General features: G+C 34.4%; 1 protein-coding gene across 2 annotated transcripts in view; it reads left to right on the top strand.

Annotated features, from left to right (window-relative positions):
* Positions 1–22,370, top strand: part of BLTP1 (bridge-like lipid transfer protein family member 1) — a 191,765-nt gene that overhangs the window by 104,988 nt on the left and 64,407 nt on the right. For both annotated transcript variants that reach the window (XM_030863930.2, XM_030863932.2), the window contains exons 41-50: positions 331–550; positions 1,007–1,165; positions 2,765–2,940; positions 5,665–5,840; positions 11,359–12,065; positions 12,494–12,739; positions 13,244–13,337; positions 15,462–15,512; positions 19,384–19,590; positions 21,053–21,291. In XM_030863930.2, the coding sequence (XP_030719790.1) occupies positions 331–550; positions 1,007–1,165; positions 2,765–2,940; positions 5,665–5,840; positions 11,359–12,065; positions 12,494–12,739; positions 13,244–13,337; positions 15,462–15,512; positions 19,384–19,590; positions 21,053–21,291 (2,275 nt within the window). The remainder of the gene's footprint in view (positions 1–330; positions 551–1,006; positions 1,166–2,764; positions 2,941–5,664; positions 5,841–11,358; positions 12,066–12,493; positions 12,740–13,243; positions 13,338–15,461; positions 15,513–19,383; positions 19,591–21,052; positions 21,292–22,370) is intronic.

Here is a 22,370-nt window from a genome sequence, read left to right as displayed (position 1 = left end):
ATCAGAGTACCAAGAAGAGTAGTATAGCATGAAGAATTTTGGGATAGACATCTTACCACCAGACTCCCTCTTCAGATTTTAAAGGGCATTAATCATTGTTAAAATTAAATGAATGATAATAAATGCTGTCCTTTGTATTGTACTGTAGAGTTATAAAACATTATTACATACATTTGGGATTCACCATAATTCTAATAGACACAAACTGTTTAGATAGATGCAGTTGTTTTAATGTAAACAATAACTAGTAATAAAAACAGTGAGTAGTCGTGGTTATCAGTAGTCATTTTTATGTGCATAAGAAAGAGCCCCGTGTTGTTCCTTTTATAGGGCATTCACCCGTATCATTCTCTGAGCTATACCAGTGGTGACACTGCCACCGATTCTCCGGTGCATGTGGGACGTACAGGCGTGCCAGTTAAGGAGAGTCCAAGGAAGGAGAGCCTACTCAGCTACCTGACTGGAAGCTTCCCAAGCTTGCACAACCTCCTGGAAGGGACCCCTCAAAGAAGTAGTGCCGCGGTGAAAAGTAGCTCCCTAACGAGAACAGGTATATCCTTAGTTTTGACAATTATAAGCTTACTTCTGTGGGAGATTAAGAAAACAAAAACAGGACCTAACGTTTATTTAGATATATACTTTTGTTGCATGCCTAGTCTTTTGTATTACACCTTATCTTTGAGAAAGTATTTTGGAAAACTGTTCTGCTTATAACTTGTTGGTGTCTCGTGCCCTTAGTTTGCATTTTTAAATTGCAACATTTGCTATTACTGTCAACCTAGGCATGGTGTGGAATGCTGTCTAGGCCAGCCAGCAGTGAATTTTTTCCCATTACGATAGCAATAAATTATTTATTAATGCCTTAATATCCAAATACCAGCATCGTGCAGTGAGCTTAAAGACATGCAAAAGGCAGATAATTTAACCTGACTTTTCAAAAAATAAATCACATTTTCTGCTCCTTAGTACATAAATAATACTATACTCAGTAAAACTTTATTTTCAGGAAACACAATGGCCACTGATATGTTATCTGAACACCCTTTGTTATCTGAACCATCATCTGTGAGTTTCTATAATTGGATGTCAAATGCTGTGGGTAATCGAGGAAGTGTGGTGCAAGAATCTCCTGTTACAAAATCAGGACACAATAGTCTCCCAACAGGTATTGAGCTATCACATTATTTTACTTAACCATCTAAGGGGTACATGTGAAGTTATGTTAAAATCCTGTTTTTCAGAGGATGGTTAAAAAAATCTCAAACGTTTAAGTACTGTTTAGTTGAAATTGGCTCATTTATGAAATGCCTTTGCTAATATTGCAATTGAGAGAGTCGTAAGCAGTCTCTCAGTGTTCTTGTGGAAAGGCAAATATGTCAAATGCGAGATTATATATAATTTAAAGAGTTTAAAACTTCCATCTAATGTGTGTGGTTTAATTTTCAAAACACCAAGAGGAGGTAAATGAAAAAATGCAAAGTATAATTACAGCATCATGTACCTACAATACAGAAGATACTTTCAGCTTATCCAGAGTCCTCTGAGGCATAATGACAAGCATCTATATACTCTTTATACTTAAATATTTACTTAAATATTTAATTAAATCTGAAGGAGTACTAAAAGGAATAAAGTAAGATTCTTGCCCTCAAGGAGGGAAACAAATGAGGAAAATTTATTAATTTTAAAGGAATATTTATATTCCTTTATTTATAAGCAGCAGAAAAACAGGCAAAGGATTCACAAAGAAATATTGGTGGCTATTTCCAGTAACATAAATGAAGCCACTCTTTCTTTCCTATTCTTTGCTATTATTTTGTGTTTTTCCAAATTCACTAGATGCATTTATTATTTTATTGTAAAAATGTGTATATATTTTTTAAAAGAATATGTGAAGTAGCCTTTGAACCTAGTTACTGAGAGCAGCTGAAATTAATCTGTGTAACAGCTATTGGATCACTTGTAAATTTTCTTCAGACAAAAAATATGAAATTATGAAAAGTAGTTGATATATGACTACTTACTCAGTGCTTTTTTTTGGCCAGTGCATGGACCACTTTTGAATCTGGAACTGATCCTAATTGTGACTCTTAAGAGTACTAAGATGTGCTAATTCTTAGTATTGGCCCTTGGTTGAGGAAGATAGAAGGATGGTGCTTTTACCAGCTCTCAGCACTTTTCTGGAGCTAGTCTCACTACTCCATAGAGTTTAAATTTCAAAAGAACCAGAAAGGAACATTTCCTCTCTATCACAGGTCCTTTGCCTGGCGAGTTAGAGGATAAGGGGAGTACAGAAGAAAGAAATAGTGCCATTTCATTTTTGTTCCACCTTGGGAAGGCATAGTGGGGAAGAAATTTATATGTGGGATTCTGTGACGCCTATAGCTTTTGTCCTGCTACAGCTGCTTTTTGTAGCCCTGCTACTGTCTATAATTCTGTTCCTCACTGCAAAGCTGATGGGATATCAAATGCTTTTCAAAGATCTTCCAGCCCTAAAGTTTTATATTTTGGAGTGACTGGCTCTAATACATACTTCCTGTATGAGGATGAGTGATATATTCTGAAAATAAAGTTTAATTTCATTTTCTATTAATAAATCATGTCTGTAAAATAACCTGAAAGTGCTGTTCTTTCCCTTCTCAACTTAAATGGTCTGATAATACAATTATAATACAAGTTTCATAAGTTTACTTTGCTGTGCCCCTTTATGTTGTCTTCATTTCCCAGTAATTTAGATTTTATTTTTGAACACTTGCCCTTTTAGGTGTTGCACCCAATCTTCCTACAATACCCTCAGCCTCAGATTTCAACACTGTCTTGTCTAGTGACCAGAATACTTTGGATGGGACACATTCTCAGCATAGCACTAGTCAGGATGATGTGGTAGGTGTAGAAGAAGCCAACCAAGGGTTTCCTGCTGTACAGCTTGCTGATGCTCAGGTGAGCCAGTCTGTTTTTCCCTAATTATAGTGACCTCGCATTGAGCAGTACTTAGCAGCTGGAACCATCAAGTATGTGCACCGTGGAATTCTAGTGAAAATCTTTGTCCTTGCCTGTCTGCCTAAAGCCTTCATGAAAAAAGGAGGAGCCTTTAAAAAGTACATGGGTTAATTATAAATACAAATTAAGCATCTATAGATACTCATTAAACTGAAGAGTGGCATATAGTTAGTTGTCTTGTATAGCAACATTTTTTTATTTGGAGATAGAGATTGGCAAAATAACATGACTAGAAAGTTAAATTTCATCATTTCCTATAGTCTTTAGTGCTATGTGAAGACTTGAGCGAGCAGTGGGGAGGCATTGAAGATTTTAGAGCAGAGGAGTAAAGTGCCTGGAACTGTACATGTGGAAATGTTATATGAGTAGCAATGTGTTAAATGGATTGAAGTAGAGAAACTAGAGGTGAAAAGATGAGTTAATGAAATAGTTCACACAAGTGGTAATGAAGCTGTTAGCTTAGATGGTTATGGCTTTGATAGGTAAAGGAGAAATATTGTGGAGATCTTATTTAATTGACTAAATGTAGGGAGTAGAGAACAAAATCCTTTGAAATGTACTTTCTAGTTTGAGTGACCAGAAGGCAGGTGGGAGAGTGGGATATGGATATTAAGAGGTGTTATTTTTTCAGGATGAAAGAGACTCGAGCATATTTTTTACTTAGGAGGAATTAGGAAGGTTCTGATCAAAAAAAAAAAAAAAAAAAGGAAAGGAGGGTAAACTGATAGAGAAAGATTCAGGGAGGGATGACAAGTGTTGGAATTTAGAGTTATTTATAGAGAGAGATACTTTTTGACATAAAAAGTACTTTTTCCCCTGAGAATGTTTGGGAAGGCAATAAGGACAGTTCATAACTGTACAGGTAAGTTTGCAAATTGATAGCCTCAACTTTCTCTCACAATAGGAAGTGATTTATGTTAAGAAATGTGTCAGGCACTTTTAAACTTTCTTGAGATTTACTTCTCTAATACATTGGAGTAGTTTTTAGGGATTCTTTCACTTTTTATTAAAAGAGAGAGAGAGAAAAGAAATATTTTTTATGTCTATTTTGGCCTGTATATACATTCATTGTATTTATTAGCATCCAATACACATTTTTAGAGACAGCTATACTATTTTACATGTAAGACTCTAAAATCTACCAGAGACATTAATATTAAGTAATACAATAAAAAACTGTGTAAGGTGATTTAGATATATGGAAAGGTTGGAGTGAATGTGAAAGAGAGCCCACCAGACTCCCAGAAGGATTGCCTAATAGTGCTGAGGGTCTAGTTATTTAGAACCTCTTGTGTCCTTAGTAGCCCAGCTATAGGAATAGAAGGGGATTGATCCAAAGCAGATGTAGCAAGAAAAATGAGGTGATGAAATGTAATATACAGTCTTGGAAGTTGCTGAAAAGGAGTTTAAGGCAAGATTATGGGGGGGGAAAGGAAGTCACATAACTTTGGAACTAAAGCATCGGTTGAGTTATCTGCATGGCCAAAGAAGCCATTCAGAATGATAAACTGGGATGGAAAAGAAAAGAACCAAAATACCAGGTGGGTTTGCAGGATTAACTAAGGGGCATAAGTAGATAACAAAGATTAGGAAAGGTGGAGGATGGTTTGAACCTTAAAGAGGGAAGAGCGTTTCCATTAGGATGAAAGAGCAAATCTAAGAAAGAGTAAACCCAAGAAAGCGTATGCCAAGCAGATATACAAGGGAGAGAAAAATACTCCCTAAGTTTCCAGTGAGGGGTGAATTGTTTGAATTCTCTCATTCTAGGCCTCCATGCTTTCACAAGGGTAGCTTGTTTTCCCAGGCACAAACAAATGAGATAATGTAGAGACAAGTGAAAGTGCAGACTTGAGTTTCATTGCATAAATGGCATTTCTCCATTTTGATAGATTTTTTTAAGCTTCAGGAAAAGATCACTAAGTGAGAATGTGCGGTGAAAGAGTTAGAAGGGGGTCAAGGAAAGCACCGGATAGATAGCATCTATATTTAGGATGTGGAAGGAGGAAAAGGAACCATGCAGCAGAGAAGGAGTAGTCAGAAAGATTATAGTGATCTACTATTGCACACATATAGTTGCTTCTATTTGGGTTACCTCTTAGTAACTATGAAGTTCAGTTAACCAGAGATTTAACCAGAGTGATGTATTAATATTTCCATAGCATATATGATACTTAACATGTAAAGGAAGTTCTTTGTCAGAAAATGTTATTTTGCAACCAAGTGATACCACTTAAAAATAGACCAGATATTAAAAATATAACATATGAAATGTTTTTATATTAACACAGGAAATTGATAGACTCTTTTGTAAACCTTTTATAGCATATTGTTATGGAAACACAGTAGATATTCAAGGCTTTTTTTAAAAGTAAGAAGTAGAATGATTTAAACTAATTCACAATTTTATTTACCTTGTACTTTCACTTAAGTAGGATCAAGGCATCTTTGTCCTTATGATTAATTTGAAGATGAGTGGCACATAGTAGGTGCTCAAAAATACTGTTAAGTTTTAAGTAAAATTAGAGCTATATTTATAATACAAGGCCTTTTTTTTCCCCATCACACTACAGTTAATAATATGTACTGAGGTAGAGTGTAAGAAAAAAGCCACAGTAAATGATGAATTGTTAAGTTGAGGTAATATAAATGTGTTATGTCTTTTAGGTTGTTTTCAAACCTCTTCTGAGTCATACAGGGATCCAGTCACAGGATGCAATGCCTCTCTGCTACCGAATGTACTTTGGAGAACACCTCTCATTTTCAGGAACTTTGGACTGCCTTAGAGCAGATATTGTGGATTCAGACACAGCCAAAGAGAGAAAAGGCAAAAGAGCAAGAAGGTGTCTTACGTTATGATTGTTTTTATGTAAAATTTTGTACAAAAGTTATAATACCTGTTTTTTTAACTTTGCTTTCTTCAAATGCTGACGCGGTAGTAATTTTAATAGCCTAATGAGAAGATAACTTCCATTTAACAGAAACAGTAGCCACATTTCCTTAAAAACCTGTTGATTTTATCAGTAGGTTATGAGGCCTATTTTTAGGCATATTTTTGTAAGATGTTAGTACGTGTATGAGGGTCAGCCAAAGCACTTATGTTGATAAATACACTTTATTTACTGTTGCAGTAGTTTAATTTTTATGATCTTATGGATTGTAATTTTATATATTATTCTTAGAACTTCCTCCTAACCTCCTTTCTGAGTTGACTTGTAGCAGGTAGTATTTTCTGTTAGGAACAGAGTAGAAGTCATGCTGAGAGTATGGACTTGCTTTTCACAATAGTGTGGTACCATTAACAATGACCATGAAAGCTGAAACGCTGCAGAAGTGACCTTAATGATTATAAAGATTAATGGGGAAAATTACCTTTGTTTTGTGACCTGGAAAAATGTTTATCAAAATATTAAAAAGTCTCTTACTGTTTATTATAAATGTATAGGAAAATGAAAAATATAGTAAAACTAATATTTTGTACATACAATTTAAAACCTTAGAAACATTGAGAATTAAGGTGTTTTATTTCTTTCTTAAAAACTCGTCAAAGGGTAGTTTGTATAGTCCTTACCTTCTTATCATCATGTAACTTAAAACACAGAATGAGCATCTTTTCTGTGCCTTAGCAAACGTCATACGCCATTCTCAGCAGTTTTCAACATTTTACCTTTGCACTTTCAGTGTCATGAAATATCTTCACTAGTTCTTTTTACTAGAAAGGTTTTTGCCAACATCACTTTCTCTGGGATACCTTCATCCTTTTTGCCATGACCACTTCCTCTTTATGCTAGTAAGTTTGCCTTCTCTGAGGTCCTCTAGCTGCATATCTAGAGTTTCTAGAGCAGTGGAAGTGTCAACGTTTTCATACTCAGTTGTTTTCTTCTGTAACTCCATTTACTTTTCTAAACTTTATTTTTTATTGAGGTAACATTGATTTATAACATTATATAAGTTTCACATGTACAACATTACATTTCTACTTCTGTATACACTACAGCATGCTCGCTGCCAAACATTTGGTTTCCTTTTGTTACCATGCGTTTGATCTCCTTTACCCATTTTGCTCTCCCCTCCCTTACCTGAGCCCCTTCCCCTCTGGTAACCACTACTCTGTTCTCTGTATCTGGGTATTTGTTTTTGTTTGGTTTGGTTTATTTATTTTATTATTTGTTTTTTGTATTCCACATGTAAGTGAAATCATATGGTATGTCTCTGTTTGACTTATTTCACTTAGCATAATGCCCTCAAGTTCCGTCCATGTTGCTGCAGACAGCAATATTTCATCTTTTTTTATGCTGAGTAGTATTCTGTGTCCATTCATCCATTGATGGGCACTTAGGTTGTTTTCATATCTTGGCTATTGTAAATAATGCCATGATGAATATGGGGTGAATATATCTTTTAGGATTAGTGTTTTTGTATTATTTGGATAAATACCCAGAAGTAGGAAAGCTGGATCATAAGGTAGTTCTAATCTTAATTTTTGGAGGAATTTCTATACTGTATTCAATAGTGGTACACCAGTTTATATTCCCACCAACAGTGTATGAAGATTCCCTTTCTCCACATCCTTGCCCACACTTGTTATTTCTTACTTTTTGATGATAGCTATTCTAACAGACATGAGGTGATATCTCATCATGGTTTTGATTTGTATTTCTCTAATAATTAGTGATGTTGAAAATCTTTTCATACACCTGTTGGCCATCTATATGTCTTCTTTGGAAAAATATCTATTTAGATACTCTGCCCATTTTTAATCATTTTTTAAATTGAGTTGTATGAGCTCTTTATGTATTTTTTGGATATTAACCCCTTATCAGGTATATCATTTGCAAGTATCTTCTCCCATTCAATAGGTTGTCTTTTCCTTTTGTTGATGGCTTCCTTTCCTGTGCAGAAGCTTTTCATTTAGATGTAGTCCCATTTGTTTATTTTTACTTTTGTTCCCTTGCCTGAGGAGGCATATCAGAAAAATCTTGCAAAGACCAATATCAGAAAGCATAGTGCTTAAGTTTCCTTTCAGGAGTTTTCTGATTTCAGGTCTTACATTCAAATCTTTAAGCCATTTTGAGTTGATTTTTGTGTATGGTGTGAGACAGTGGTCTAGTTTCTTTCTTTCTTTTTTTTTTTTTGCATATGACTGCCCAGTTTTTCCAACACCATTTATTGAAGAGACTATCCTTCTTCATTGTTTGTTTATTGCTCCTTTGTCATAAGTTAATTGTGCATATATGTGTGGGTTTATTTTTGGGCTTTCAATTCTGTTTCATTGATCTGTGTATGTTTTTCTGCCAATACCAGGCTGTTTTGATTAATTTAACTTTGTAATATAGTTCAGAATCAGGGAGCATGATACCTCCAGCTTTGTTTTTTTTTTTTCCTCAGGATTGCTTTAGCTATTCAGGGTCTTTTGTGGTTTCATATACATTTTTTGTTCTCTTTCTGTGAAAACTGTCCTTGTGATATTGATAAGGATTGTATTGAACCTGTAGATTGCTTTAGGTGATATGGGCATTTTAACAATGTTAATTCTTCTAGTCCATGAGCACAGAATATCTTGCTATTTATTTGTGTCTTCAGTTTCTTTCAACAATGTCTTATGGTTTTTGGTATACAGGTCTTTTACCTCCTTGGTTAAGTGTATCCCTAGGTATTTTATTATTTTGGTTTTGATTGTAAATGGGATTGTTTTCTTAATTTCTCTTTCCACTAGCTCATTGTAAGCATATAGAAACAACAGATTTTTGTATGTTGATTTTAAACCCTGCAACTTTCCATTTACTTTTTATTGAATTTCATCACTACAATCTTATTTTGCTTCATTTTCATCTTTGCTGTCCAGGTCCCTTTTACTTAACCATTTTTGTAAAATGTCATGTGGGTTTATCACAAGGAGGCAATATAACTACATGCTTTACTGTTTGTGCATGAAATGAAAAACAAATGTGCACTGACCAATCACTGACAGACTTTGACAGAAGTAATGTGGTTGGTCAGTGATCATGATGTATGTCTATTATTTATGTAGTGATTTGTGGACTGAAGAGCTAGCAGCAAGTTTATACTTTATGCAGTAAATTTTAGTTAAAATTTGAACCATGCTGTTGGGGTCTGGTGTTATTTAACTATAAACCATGGTAATTGCATCCATTCACATTGGAATCATCAAATCCAGACACCAAAACATTAATATCTGCTTACACTCCTGGATTAGAGTTTAAAGTCCTGAGTTAAATTTGTATTTCTATTTGCAGTAGCCTACTTTCATGTAAATATATACATACATATAAATATATATTAATATGTAAAAATATATGTGTATATATAAAAGTGGATGTATACACACATATAGTATATGTATCATCAGATATAATTAGGTTATGCATAATTATATATAATATGATTATATATATTAGATTATATTTACAGCCTACTTATTGGCCTGCTAAATGCCATATAATACTGCTACAGACCAGACCTTCATCTGACCACACTTCCCTTCTTATGTTCCCAAATTCTTTGCGTGACTTTGAACTTACTGTCTTTAGTCTGGCTGAACCTAATATTCCTTTAAATTTTTCTACTATCACACCACCTCTGAGTGCTCTACATTCTTATTACTAGACCATGGTTAGCTTTTATTTCTCAGATCTCCTGTAACTCCACCTTAGATCTTATTTATTAGGAAACTTTTGTCACAGTACACTTTTCCTGGTCATTAATTTTAGTCTTGTCTGGGCTTTTTTTGTAGCACATTGTTCATTCTACTAATTATTGTACCTTACTATTGGGTTATAGTTTCTTATGTAAACATGTATAACTTTCCTAGACCATAAAGCCAGAACAGTTATTAAATCATTTAGCATAAGTCCTGGCATGTAGTATGTCCTCATAAATATTGGTTTCCTTATATCTTTGCTGTCTCCAGTCAAGATAGTTGAACATGTTAGGGGCTTAGTAAATATTTAATTTTAACTTTACCCGTGTGGCTGCTTTTGCCTTAAATGACTGCTTCATTATGTAGCGAGATTTCTTCCCCCTTTTACTTGAATCTCCTCTGTTTAAGACTTTTTTGCCTCACTTACATGTTTTCAGTTCTTGTTTTTGTAGTTTTGGATTATTTTAATCTCTTTTGAGTCTCTCTTCTATATCTTCTAATTCTCAAAATCTGATTTTTCCTTCTCTGATTGCACACTTAGCATCGATTATAGGCTTACTCTAAGCTTGTACATTTTCTTGAATTATACCACAGAGTGGAGTTTTTCTTATTAAATAAGAAATACTAGTATTCATTAAGGAATTATTAGTCGCTAATTATAAATTCTTTAAGTCAAATTGAAAATATCAAAGAACCTTGGAGGGTTTTTTTTCTCCCAATAGAAAAGAATCCTATGTTTAATTTAACCTATGTGACTACACATTCATATTTTACATGGAAGCAGAGGGGAAAATATCTTTTTAAAATTTTGGTGCTTGAGGTTTATTGTTATTAGTAGTTGATTTATGAAAATCTGAGATATTTTGACTTTTTTTTTTTTTTTTTTTTTTTGCTGTACGCGGGCCTCTCACTGTTGTGGCCTCTCCCGTTGTGGAGCACAGGCTCCGGATGCGCAGGCTCAGCGGCCATGGCTCACAGGCCCAGCCGCTCTGCGGCATGTGGGATCCTCCCGGACCGGGGCACGAACCTGTGTCCCCTGCATCGGCAGGCGGACTCCCAACCACTGTGCCACCAGGGAAGCCCTATTTTGACTTTTTAATATTAAAATTGTCTATAATATTCCTACCTGAAAATTTTTAGATATGCAGAGGATTTGCCAAAATAACTTTTATAGAGGTTTTAAGTCTTTTGTGTGCATTTCTCATTTTTGTTTCAGTTGCTTTTCTTAGCACTTTCAACTTGGCAAAATATGCCAGCAGGGTTTCATTTCAAATAGCAAATCAAAATATATAAAATGTGATGAAATTAAATATATAAACCATATATTTAACAGAAGAGTAGAGGATGGTTAAGGAAGATGTTCTAGTTGACCTACTATTGACTTTAAATTCTAAGACCATTGAGGTGTGCCATCAGATGGCAAGAAAAATTATTTTATCATTTCACTGAAATCATTAATTAAGTCTGATTTTGACTAGTCATAGAGTAAGATCAAGAAGGAAGACTTAAGGCCCAGTTTCCAACTTATGAAAAAGTTGGAAAAACTTATTCTACTTGATCTCTTACTTAAAATTAGTTAAATGGCTTATTCTTCACCTTGGAGATTATTTTGCTAACAAGTTAATAAAGATTGTGTGGTTCTGGGAAAAAAGAAATAAAACCTTGTCATTTTCTTTTTTCATTTTTTTCCACATTTTTAGGCAAGGCCATGTGAATCTTCCTCCACTTGAGTTCAAACCAGCATTGATGTTGGAAACCTTTAGCATCAGCGCTGTTGTAATGGAAAAGTCTGTGTGCACCCCTCAGAACTCTACCAGCGCTCTTTCTTTTCATGATCTCAACAAGCGTTATTATAATACCTTTCACTGCAACTTTACTATTTCCTGTCAGTCAATAAGCCAGCATGTAGATATGGCTTTAGTTCGTCTTATTCATCAATTTAGTACGATGATAGATGACATCAAAGCGACTCAGACTGACATTAAACTTAGCAGATATACAGCTGGATCAGCTTCTCCAACGCCTACCTTCAAAACCAGAAAACATCGGGATTTTCGCTCCTCTGACTTCAGCCGCAGTTCTAGAGGAAGTCTTAATGGTGGCAATAGAGTAAATAATGCAAAGAACAAACGGACCAACAATGAGAACAACAAAAAGGAGTCTCGAAACAAAAATTCATTAGGAAGATCTGAAAGAAGAACTTCAAAAGTGTCTAGGAAAGGTTCAAAAGACGTGGTGGATCATATGACTATCCATATGGATGACTCTGACTCAATTACAGTGTCAGAACAAAGTGAGCCTTCAGCTGAGTGCTGGCAGAATATGTATAAATTGCTTAACTTCTATTCACTTATCTCTGATCCAACAGGAATACTGGAAAAATCTTCAGAAACATTTGGACCAGCGGGTAATGGCTATTTTCATATTTAAAAATTTTTCTGTTTAGAATAGCAATAATACTAAAAAAGACAAGTTTATTCATCATGTTTTCTTAATGTTATAATTGGATAATTGAAATGCAAAGAAATTGGCAGTCACCCAAGGAGAGAAAATAGTGATGGCGATCAGATATTCTGCTACCCCTTTTTCCCATCCTTCCTAACCCTTACACAGTATGCTCCTAAAGAATTCACACAGACCTGCTTTCAAACACCTGACTGTACTATTTATTTTCAAATATGACCATGGGAAAATGTTGAAAAATTTAAGAAATCATTTTGGTGGGGAAGAGGACAAAGAGAGCCAGTTTGGAATGTGCAGGAAAGAAAGGGCAGTTGATGTCCTTCCATTTTGCAGTTTTCATGTCTAAACCTATATATTTCTGTTCACTTAAAGGAGTCCGGAGCCCTACAGAGCCAACGTGTAAAGTTGTGTTTGAGAATGAACAAGACAGGAACAGTTTGACTAGGACGCAGAGGAAGCGCAGCGTGGCAACTGCTGAGCCCCAGCACGTCACTCTAATAGTATTTGGGGTTGGCATGGTGAGCCGCACGCACCTGGAGGCCGACATCGGTGGGCTAACCATGGAGTCAGAGCTGAAGAGGATCCACGGCAGTTTCACACTGAAGGAAAAAATGAAAGGCAGGTGACATTCTAACCCTGGGGCGTGTTTTTTCTGAAGAAAGCCAGTGCCATGTCTCACAAATTCCTACTTGGCAATTTTTCTTCAGAGAATGGAACTTCCCGTTTATACGGATCAAGAGTGCTCGTGTATATAGTTTCTTTTTCTTATTCTTAAAGTTTTTAAAATTCTTGTAAGTATTCTGCGCCAAGTTTTACTTCTGAGATTTAAAATGTCCTTAGGCTATTTAATGTCATGAGGCTCTTTAGTGCATGAATAGCATGTTAAACTACATATTCAGCATCATTCCAGTTTTGATGTATAATACATATGTATATGTGAATGCATAGAGATAAAAATCTTCAAGGAAATTTTTTAAAAAGTCGTTTGGAAATAGTTTAAATTTCATTGTACCTTTAAAGTTATCTTTTGTCCTTGAACGTATTATGAATAAAATGACATTTTAATATGAAGTGCCACTCTCTTTCCAGAATTCATACACTTTTTTTTTTTCACACTTTAAGATGTTCTACATCAAAAGATGACTGAGACATGTGCCACTGCTCATATTGGTGGGGTCAATATTGTGCTGCTTGAAGGGATTACACCAAATATACAGTAAGTGTGGTTTTTTTTTACTATTCTCTTAAACTTGTTTGTTATAGTTTGACAGGAAACTTAAAATTCTTTGGATGAATCCCGTACCTACTAAGTTTTGAGATTTATATTACTTAATGTTGCCAGACACTGTGATTCTGTCACTAAGAACATCACAAATGAAATGTTCTCAGAAAACTTATTTATTTCTTTTCTAAAATTGGCCTACTGCCACCCCTCCACCCTAAAAAACTGACTCCCGGGACATGTTAAGATTGTGTGACAGGAAAAATGATTACAGTGCAAATTTCAGTTAAACATATGAGATACGAAAGCTCACATAATTCAAATAGTTAAGTATTTAAAACAAAATTATAGTCAGAGAATATAGACTGTCTCTTGATTTTATTCTAACTAATCATTACCCATATTCATGCTGGGTTTCCAAACTTGATCTTGCCATTTTTTCATTTAAAGAATTTAACGATAAAGCCTACGAGACCCTTCTAATAGTATAGGTAAGCTTTCTGTAGTGAGTATACCATTCCATATTGCTTTTCTTTTGACTCTTTGCTCTCACCTCTTCTTTATATGTTCTATTTGTGGATCTGTCCAAAATTGTTCTGATAACGATTACCTTTATACATGATACTTAGATCACTATTTGGTTGCCAGTACATTTAACCGTTGACTTTGCTCATACACTTGGGAGTATAAAACTTCATTCCTAACTTCCTTTCAGTGGAGCACTTTTATGCTATAACTACAAAATGTATTTTGATAATTTAGATCAGATTTTGAGGATTTGCTCATTCTTAATATTATAACTAGTTAATGTCCTACTATTGTCCCTTAAAGCATCTATCATGCTAAATACTGACTAAATAGAGGATTTGGTTCAATGCCTTAAATATTAAATATTAGTTGTAATTTGACTTATTACAGGTCTATTCATAACATTTCAAACATGGGTAATGTGCTGACTGTCTTGGGGAACATAAAATGGATGGATGAAATGGATGTCTAAGTCTTACTGAGGCAGTTTGAACCTGTATATCTAGAACCAAAGAGTATATTTCATTATAGCTGCCTAAATGGTCCAGATCACATTTCCTAAGCAGTCTTTCTAAAGACCAGGAAATTCCAGTCGTTGTGAGACAAGATCTTTTCTGATCATTCAGTATGGGAGGAGAGGGATATTATTATTAATAATTACAATCTAAAGGAGTTATCTATCATGGACCAGGAGCCTCCTATACATTATTTTATTTAATCCTCACCACAGTCCAGTTAACTGGGGTGTTTTATCCCCACTTTACAGAACAATAAATCGAGATTCAGAAATATCAAAGTGTTTTCCTAAAATGCTTAAAGTCATACAGTCAGTAAGAAGAGATACCTGAACCTCTGCACCTTCTACCTCACTATGATGCTACTGCACGAAGTCACCACAGACCTTGGGTTTCATGATTCCTTTGTTGAGTCTAAATTTAAAGTATCATGGTCACTTTGACCTATTCAAAAGTACAACAGGGCTTCCCTGGTGGCACAGTGGTTGAGAGTCCGCCTGCCGATGCAGGGGACACGGGTTCGTGCCCCAGTCCGAGAAGATCCCACATGCCGTGGAGCGGCGGGCCCGTGAGCCATGGCCGCTGAGCCTGTGTGTCCGGAGCCTGTGCTCCGCAACGGGAGAGGCCACAACAGTGAGAGGCCCGCGTACCGCAAAAAAAAAAGTACAACAAATTTCTTTAGATGTCTCGTGGGTTTTATTTACTCTATTCTCTTGAACCAAACATATTTATAAAATTGATTTTTAAAAAAAGTATTAGTTGATAATTCTTGCCTTTAAAAAATCTCAAGCCAAGAGCCCTTAACTTTTTCATTAAAAAAATAAAAGTTATTAATTACTCACTGCCAAACTCTAGTAGTGTTAAGACTTTCTGGATTTATTCTTTGGCTTTTCACTTCCAGTTTCAATGAAAAGGAAATGGAATTTTTAAAGAATAGTTGAAAAGTTTCTTGAAAATTTAAAAAATGGGAAATAAAAGCTTTCCAAATGATTGCTCATATTGTCACTAATTTATGCATGAATGTTTATTTGCTTCCTTTTTGTTTTCCTGCTTTCTCTTGAATCTTCATCTGTAGACTGGAGGATTTTCCTACATCTCCTACAAGCACAGCCAAACAAGAGTTTCTGTATGTCATTATTATTATTTTTCATGGACTTTGTGATTAACATAGTATTTGAATAGTTTTTAAAGATAAAATATTTAGATTATCTGCATGGCTGTGAAAGTATGTAGTTATTATTTTGTAGCTTTAATATAGATCCTTTTATAGATTAAAATTTACTGATTTTCAAGGAAAATACACAGGTAAGGACTACCTCTTTGGTAATTCATACCTTGTTTTATTGTTGAAAGATTGTAACACTGTAGTTGTGTGTTGCTTTGTGCTTTTTTAAGACCTGTTACAAACCCTTGTTAACATTTGATGTGATAATAGAAGCTAAAATTTTTAACTTTGCAAATGAGTTTTCACAAATTTCAAAACTAATTATTAAAACATTAATATATGAAAATATCTACATTGCTCAACCTTATAATAATTCTGTCTTTAAGATGGAGAGAGTTCACTGCTCTATTGTCAGCTTTTATGTATGGCTTTTACTGTGTATCCTTTTGTATTTTGACAGGCTTGATTTGGCCTGTGTATATCTGATATTTTGTGGTAGTGATATATTTAAATACTTGTCACATGAGTCTTACCACCATGACAGTTTAGTATGTTACTTAGGACGGATATTTTCTTTCAGCCTTTTCTATAAAATTTCAGTATGCTGAATAAATAGATGAATCTGCATATTTTGTTCCAGGCTGGTAAGATTATCAATACCTGGTGAGATTTGTTTCATTGTATATTGATAACAGGCCATAGTCAAAACATCATCAATCAGCAACCCTTTGTTGGGATTATCTGTGATCTATGTCACTTAATCAGCCAACTAGAAGTACTAAAAAAGAATAAATGCACTAATATTAAATTAGAAAATTGATTGTTTTTGGAAGCCACTCTTCCATATTAATATCATCATTAATAACAACAGGTATAAAAAAATAGCTAATTCCACTTTAGTAGTTATAGTAGCTAGAGAAGATTTATTGTTTCTCTCTTTTTTATCACTGAGTTCTCTGGATATATAATAAAAAAAAATCAGTACTGTATGACTTTAGAGAGGATGCTATTTAATGGCTGAAGATCACATCTTTATCCACTCAACTAATTAGGTTATTAGGTTGCATATTATGGCCTGCACACTGTGTTAGGTTTCAGAGATGGAACAGTAAGCAAGTGAGAGGTAGTTCCTGTCATAATATCACTTATAGGACCACTCCCTCCTTTTTTAGGCCTTCCTGCTGAGAGAGTTAACACGTAAGGTACAATTGCCAAATGGGAAAGAAAGCTCCAATGATTTTTAATAGTTAACTGAATTACACATGATCCCAACACTCTCTGTCCACATTGTAAAGATTTCCAGGCAAAACTGAACTGAGGCAGGCAGCATGGGTCAGGGTACATAAATTAGTTTACCTCCTTTTCCTGCCTTTAAAGTCTGGGCCTGCAAGATCAAAGAGGTGGGGTGGGGGTGGAGATAGAGTAGCAATAATGAGGCCCCAAAATAAGTCCTCAAACTCTCAACCGGCACTACAAGGATGGCTGGCCTGCTTTAAAGGCCCTGTGGCCTGGACACAGGAAGAAAAAGAAGATGCGGAAAAGTCCTTGCCTGATTAGGCACTGTGGTGGTTATAACAGGCTCACAGTGGATCTGCCCTCCCACCACTGCCAATGAATTCTTGAGCCAAGCTTCTTGGTCACTTGCTGTGAACTTTTTACATATATGAGGCATGCCTGGCATGCTACAAGTTTTTATAGTCTTCTCTTTAAAAAGACTTTGACCACTTCTTTCCTGTGTAAAAGTCTTATATATGCTACATGTTTTTTGATCTAGATTAAGTGACAGCTCTTTTAAGAATTAAAATAGATAATATATGAATAGATAATTATGAATAGATAAATCTGAAATTATGAATAGATAATTCATACTGGCAGCTTGTAAATTGTTTAATTCCTCATTCTGGGTCTCCTTACATCTTTAACATGTACAGTTTGACAAGAGTTAATCAGACATCCTCTACAGTGTCTGTCTCAGTTTGATCAGTGTAGGACTATCCTGTTGTCTAGCTCCAAGGAACATTACTCACGCTGTAGTCATGGGCATCATTTACATAGCCTACAGTGTGATGGTGCCCTCTGGAGTTGGGCAACACAGAGCCCCTGAAGTCCTTAACATCAAAATTTCCACTGGAAATACCACAGTAGGATCTACAGTAGGAGAGCAGTCAGCCCCATAGCTTTCTATTCTGACATTTGGTGTATAATTGAAAATTAAGGATTGTGTATGTGCTTATATAATCACAAGTAATATTTAAGCAGACTTCTATAGATTATAAAGGTAAAATAGTAAGATAGGTGTAGAATTTCTTGACTGTCATGATAACAAGACTTCTTTGTAAATGTATGCTTAGTTTCATTCAGTAGGTGAATACTGTTCACAACTAGAAAGCCCTTTGCATTTTAGCACCATCTGAGTGTTCTGGCTCATGATGAAATTGAATTTAAAATGGAATCTCATTGATGATAAATAGTAGCTTTATTTATTAAAATAGTTAAGATTCAAAATTCAGTAACTAGTCAGCATCCTAGAATCTATATTCATGCCAGCTAGAACAATTCCATAGATTACTTTTTTCTTTTTCTAGTCAGTGATAGTCTTTGAGAAATAGTTTCCTTTGAAGAAGAAAGCAAATATAGTTCTCTAGTAATCATTTTTGAATTTTGTATAATACCTGGATTTCACTATCTGTAAATAATCAAAACTAATAGAACCACTGTTACGCTTCTCAAGGTTTATTCTAATAGAAGTTAAATGTAATGAATGGATGATTCCTTAGGTCCTTGAGACTGTAAATAAATTCTCAGTGAATCCTCTGTAGCCTAAGTAGAGATAAATGTGTGTGAACTGACATGTAGTTAATATGAAATTTGCATTTTGTGTGTTTTGCTAAATCTGTTGTCAAGCATTCTTTGCTCATTTCAAAGATAACATATATGTTAAAAGCTTTCCTCTTACTACTGGGCCTTTAGTGGTGCAGTTCATTGACATGAACCTTTCTACTGTGTGTGTCAAGACTGCTTCATCATGGCTTTTACATACATGATATATCACGTGATATCTGTGGAATTCCACAGTTGTGTTGAGTCATTCTTCTGCTGTACTTCTTTCTGCTCATTCATTTCACAACATTCAGTGAGTGTCTACTATGTTTAAAGCACTGTTCTAGGCATTGGAAAGAAAGAACGAGAAATCAAGAAAGACAGTATTTCTATTTTATATCTGTACCAGTAAAGCTTACCAATTTTTAATTAAGTAGTAGTTACTCATTATGAATTGGACTTCTGTCATTTCTTTGCTACTCACTGAAAATAAAAAAAGGAAAATGCAAGTTAAATTTCTTCCTTCTCATTAATTTCTTTTAACATATTGGATGATTGTTAGGTTAGTTTCTTTGGCTGATTAGATTTTAAGAAGTATAGTGAGTGTTTGTTTCTTTTCTTTTAATTTTCGCCGTTTATATTTTCTTAGTGGTTGTACAGATGCCTAAAATATGTTGAAGAAAAACGGAGTTCTTAATGGGGAAAAAAATCAAAATGGGATTTTGTGTGTTGTATATGTGTAATATGTCAGTGTATTCTCTTCCATGTAAGCACATACATACATTCTTCTGTAAACTCTTTATTAAACAGAATAATATTCAGTACAAACAGTATAAAATGTATGTCCATATTTTTAGAAAACGTTATTTCTTTAGTGTGATTTAAATGCATGAGAAATCTTGTAATTTACTTCATTGAATGATTTAAAAACATTTGTCTTGCTCTCAAAATACTTTTTCAAAATTTCTCTTTACTTGGCCATATTTTAATGATCCTCCTTCTCTTTTAATAGAACTGTAGTGAAATGTAGTATTGCCAAGTCCCAAGCCCTCTACAGTGCCCAGAGGGGGTTGAAGACTAACAATGCCGCGGTGTTCAAAGTAGGAGCTATCAGCATCAACATTCCCCAGCACCCTGCCACCTTACACAGCATGATGGTTCGAAGTTCTCACCAGCTATCTAAGCAGATCTCAGATCTCATCAGACAACCTTCTACAGTGTAAGTTATTTATTCAAGATCTGTGATTCTATATAGTATTTCATGTCATTCTTTGCTGTGTTAACAATAGTTTGGAGGAAGACAGAAGGTTACATCTAAGTAGTGACTATTATGGATAGTGGGGCAGGTGAAAAGTAGCTAAACATGATTGTGGGAGAATTGTATTCTGGATATTATTAAAGTACTATGTCACAAATGCAATTGCGAGTCGTTCATATTGCATCAGTAAAGCTTAAGAGATCCTAGAGATTAGTGGACATTATAACATGTTACTAATAAAAGGCAAATTCTAGGATTGTAGCAATATTCTTTACTTTGAACTCACTGCAATTTGTGAGTGCATAGATTTATAAAGTTGCAGTGGCCATTTATGTCCCATGCGTGGTTTTGTGCTGACCTCTATGTGAGATTATTGTACATGGTTCAAGGCAGGATTTGAATATACCATTTAAACATTTTAAAAGGCAGTAAATGGGACCTTTGCACAGTAACGTTTATTCCCTGGGTCTGCATTGCCAAGCTTTCTTCCTGGTCTCCAAAGTTATAGCTAATTAATAACTAATAAAAATATAAGTAAAAGGTAAAAATTTGTCTTGTTATGTTTCCTTTTTCCTAACCTGTAAGGTAGAAAAACACTAGTGTGTATTTTGACAGTGTCTTAAAGCAATGATTTTTCCAGTTGTCCTATCTAGATCTTTAATTCTGATGTAATATTAATTCATGTCTGGTTGACTAAGTAGTAATAATTTAAACATGTTTCTCCTGTCTCTGGAATATGGAATCCAGAATGTGTACATGAGCCTTAGTTATAAAATACCCTAAGGAATTTTTCCTTATTAGAATGTATTGGCAGTGGAGTGGAGTAGTTAAAAACAAAAAGACTCTAGAGTCAGATTGACTGAGTTCAAAACTGATTTCACCACTTTCTTGCTATACTTCATTTGTAAAATGGAGATAATGGTACCTAATCAAAGGGTTTTATGAGATAAATAAATTATATGAAATACACAAAGCAATAAGAATAGTACCTGGCACATAGTAAGCACTCAAATAATTACTGCTGTTGCTGGTGTTGGTGTTATTATTATTAATAGTGCTAGTAATAGTAATAGTATTAACAATCAACAGTAGAGTGCATAATGGTTAAGTCATGGAATTTGGAATCAGAAAACCTCCAGTTTCACATTAATAATGTGAATGGCCTTGGCAGTGTAACATTCAGTTTATATTGTTATTACTTCATCTTGTTTACTTTTCTAGATCATCATTTTTCAATGGCTGTTCTGAGGAAGTCTTAATATGACTTGGTATTAGAAAGAAAACATCTGTTCATAGTTTATTTTTGTTCTTTTACATTGAGAATACCAATTTTATACAATTTTTATTTTTATACAATTTAAATTTTATTAGTAGCTGTTCTAATTGTCTTTTTTAAACTTTTTTTTTTTGTTTTGCTCTATAGCCCACAGCCTGTAAAAGAAGATATTGCAACCCCCCTACCTTCTGAAAAAACCCCAACAAGTGTTAATCAAACTCCTATTGAAACAAATGAATTTCCTCAGCTACCAGAAGGTTTAGAGAAGAAGCCTATTGTCCTTAAATTCAGCACCATGTTAGATGGTATAGCCATTGGAGCAGCACTTTTACCATCTCTGAAAGCAGAATACAAGATGGGAAGAATGAGAAGTCATGGAATGACAGGTAACATTGAAGTTTGAATTCATTCTTAAAATTTATGACTGGTTTAAGAAATTAGTAATATTTTGGTGAAACAAATTTAGTTTTATAGATTTTTTATGAAAATTTAAATAATTTTAATCAAAACACTTTTAAATTTCATTAACGATGTTTTTCATTCAGTCAAGTAAAAATAGCAATACACTTCCTTGAATGACCAGCATGGACCCTGCTTTCATTTGAACTCTTTAGAGTTATCCACTCTTTAGAAACCATTTCCAACTTAAACTTGAATTGAGTACATTTCTACATTTCTACAAGTTGAATACATTTCTACATTTCTACAAGTTGAATACATTTCTACATTTCTACAAGTTGAATACATTTCTACATTGTTAGGTTCTTATAGCCTGAATAACTTGGTTTATTTTCACGTTGAGTACATTTAGCTTAAATCAGAGGTTATTTGACTTCTTCAAAATAGCTATTTTTATAAGATTTTGTGATCCTTATATATCCTCTCCAAAAGCACTTTGCTGTTGTATTTTTATTCTGAAATGTATCATGTATACAAAAGTATATCAGTTACATTCACACAGTTTATAGAACTGTAAACTCACCTACCGATTACACATCCTAAGAATTAAAACATTACCAGTACTTTGAAGGCTCCTTCAATGAATATTATTACTATCAGATAATAGTCCCCATGAGTGCTTGGTTAATAATCACTATCATGAATTTTGTGTTATCCATTCCTTTGCTTTTCTTTATAGTTTTATTACATAGACATATACTCATAAATGACCAATTTTGTTGTAGCCTGTACTTTATTCATGTGGAGTCCCACTAATGTATATTTTAACTTGGAATTTTTTTGTTGCACATTTTCTTTGATTTATTTATATTCATCCATGCATCTTTGTTTCATTCATTTTTCAGTGAAATATAGTAGTCCGTTAAGTGATTATATCACAATTTATTTATCTATTCTGCTATTGATGGACCTTTGCCTCATTCTATTTTTTTGCTATTACATTTGTTCTCATACACATCTTCTGGTACATATGTGCAAGAGTTTCTCAAGGATATGTACTTAGGAG

Source organism: Globicephala melas, chromosome 5, assembly GCF_963455315.2.
Source record: "Globicephala melas chromosome 5, mGloMel1.2, whole genome shotgun sequence".
NCBI classification, from domain to species: Eukaryota; Metazoa; Chordata; class Mammalia; order Artiodactyla; family Delphinidae; genus Globicephala; species Globicephala melas.
Note: the sequence above shows the minus strand (reverse complement) of the source record. Positions and strands in the feature narration are given on the sequence as shown.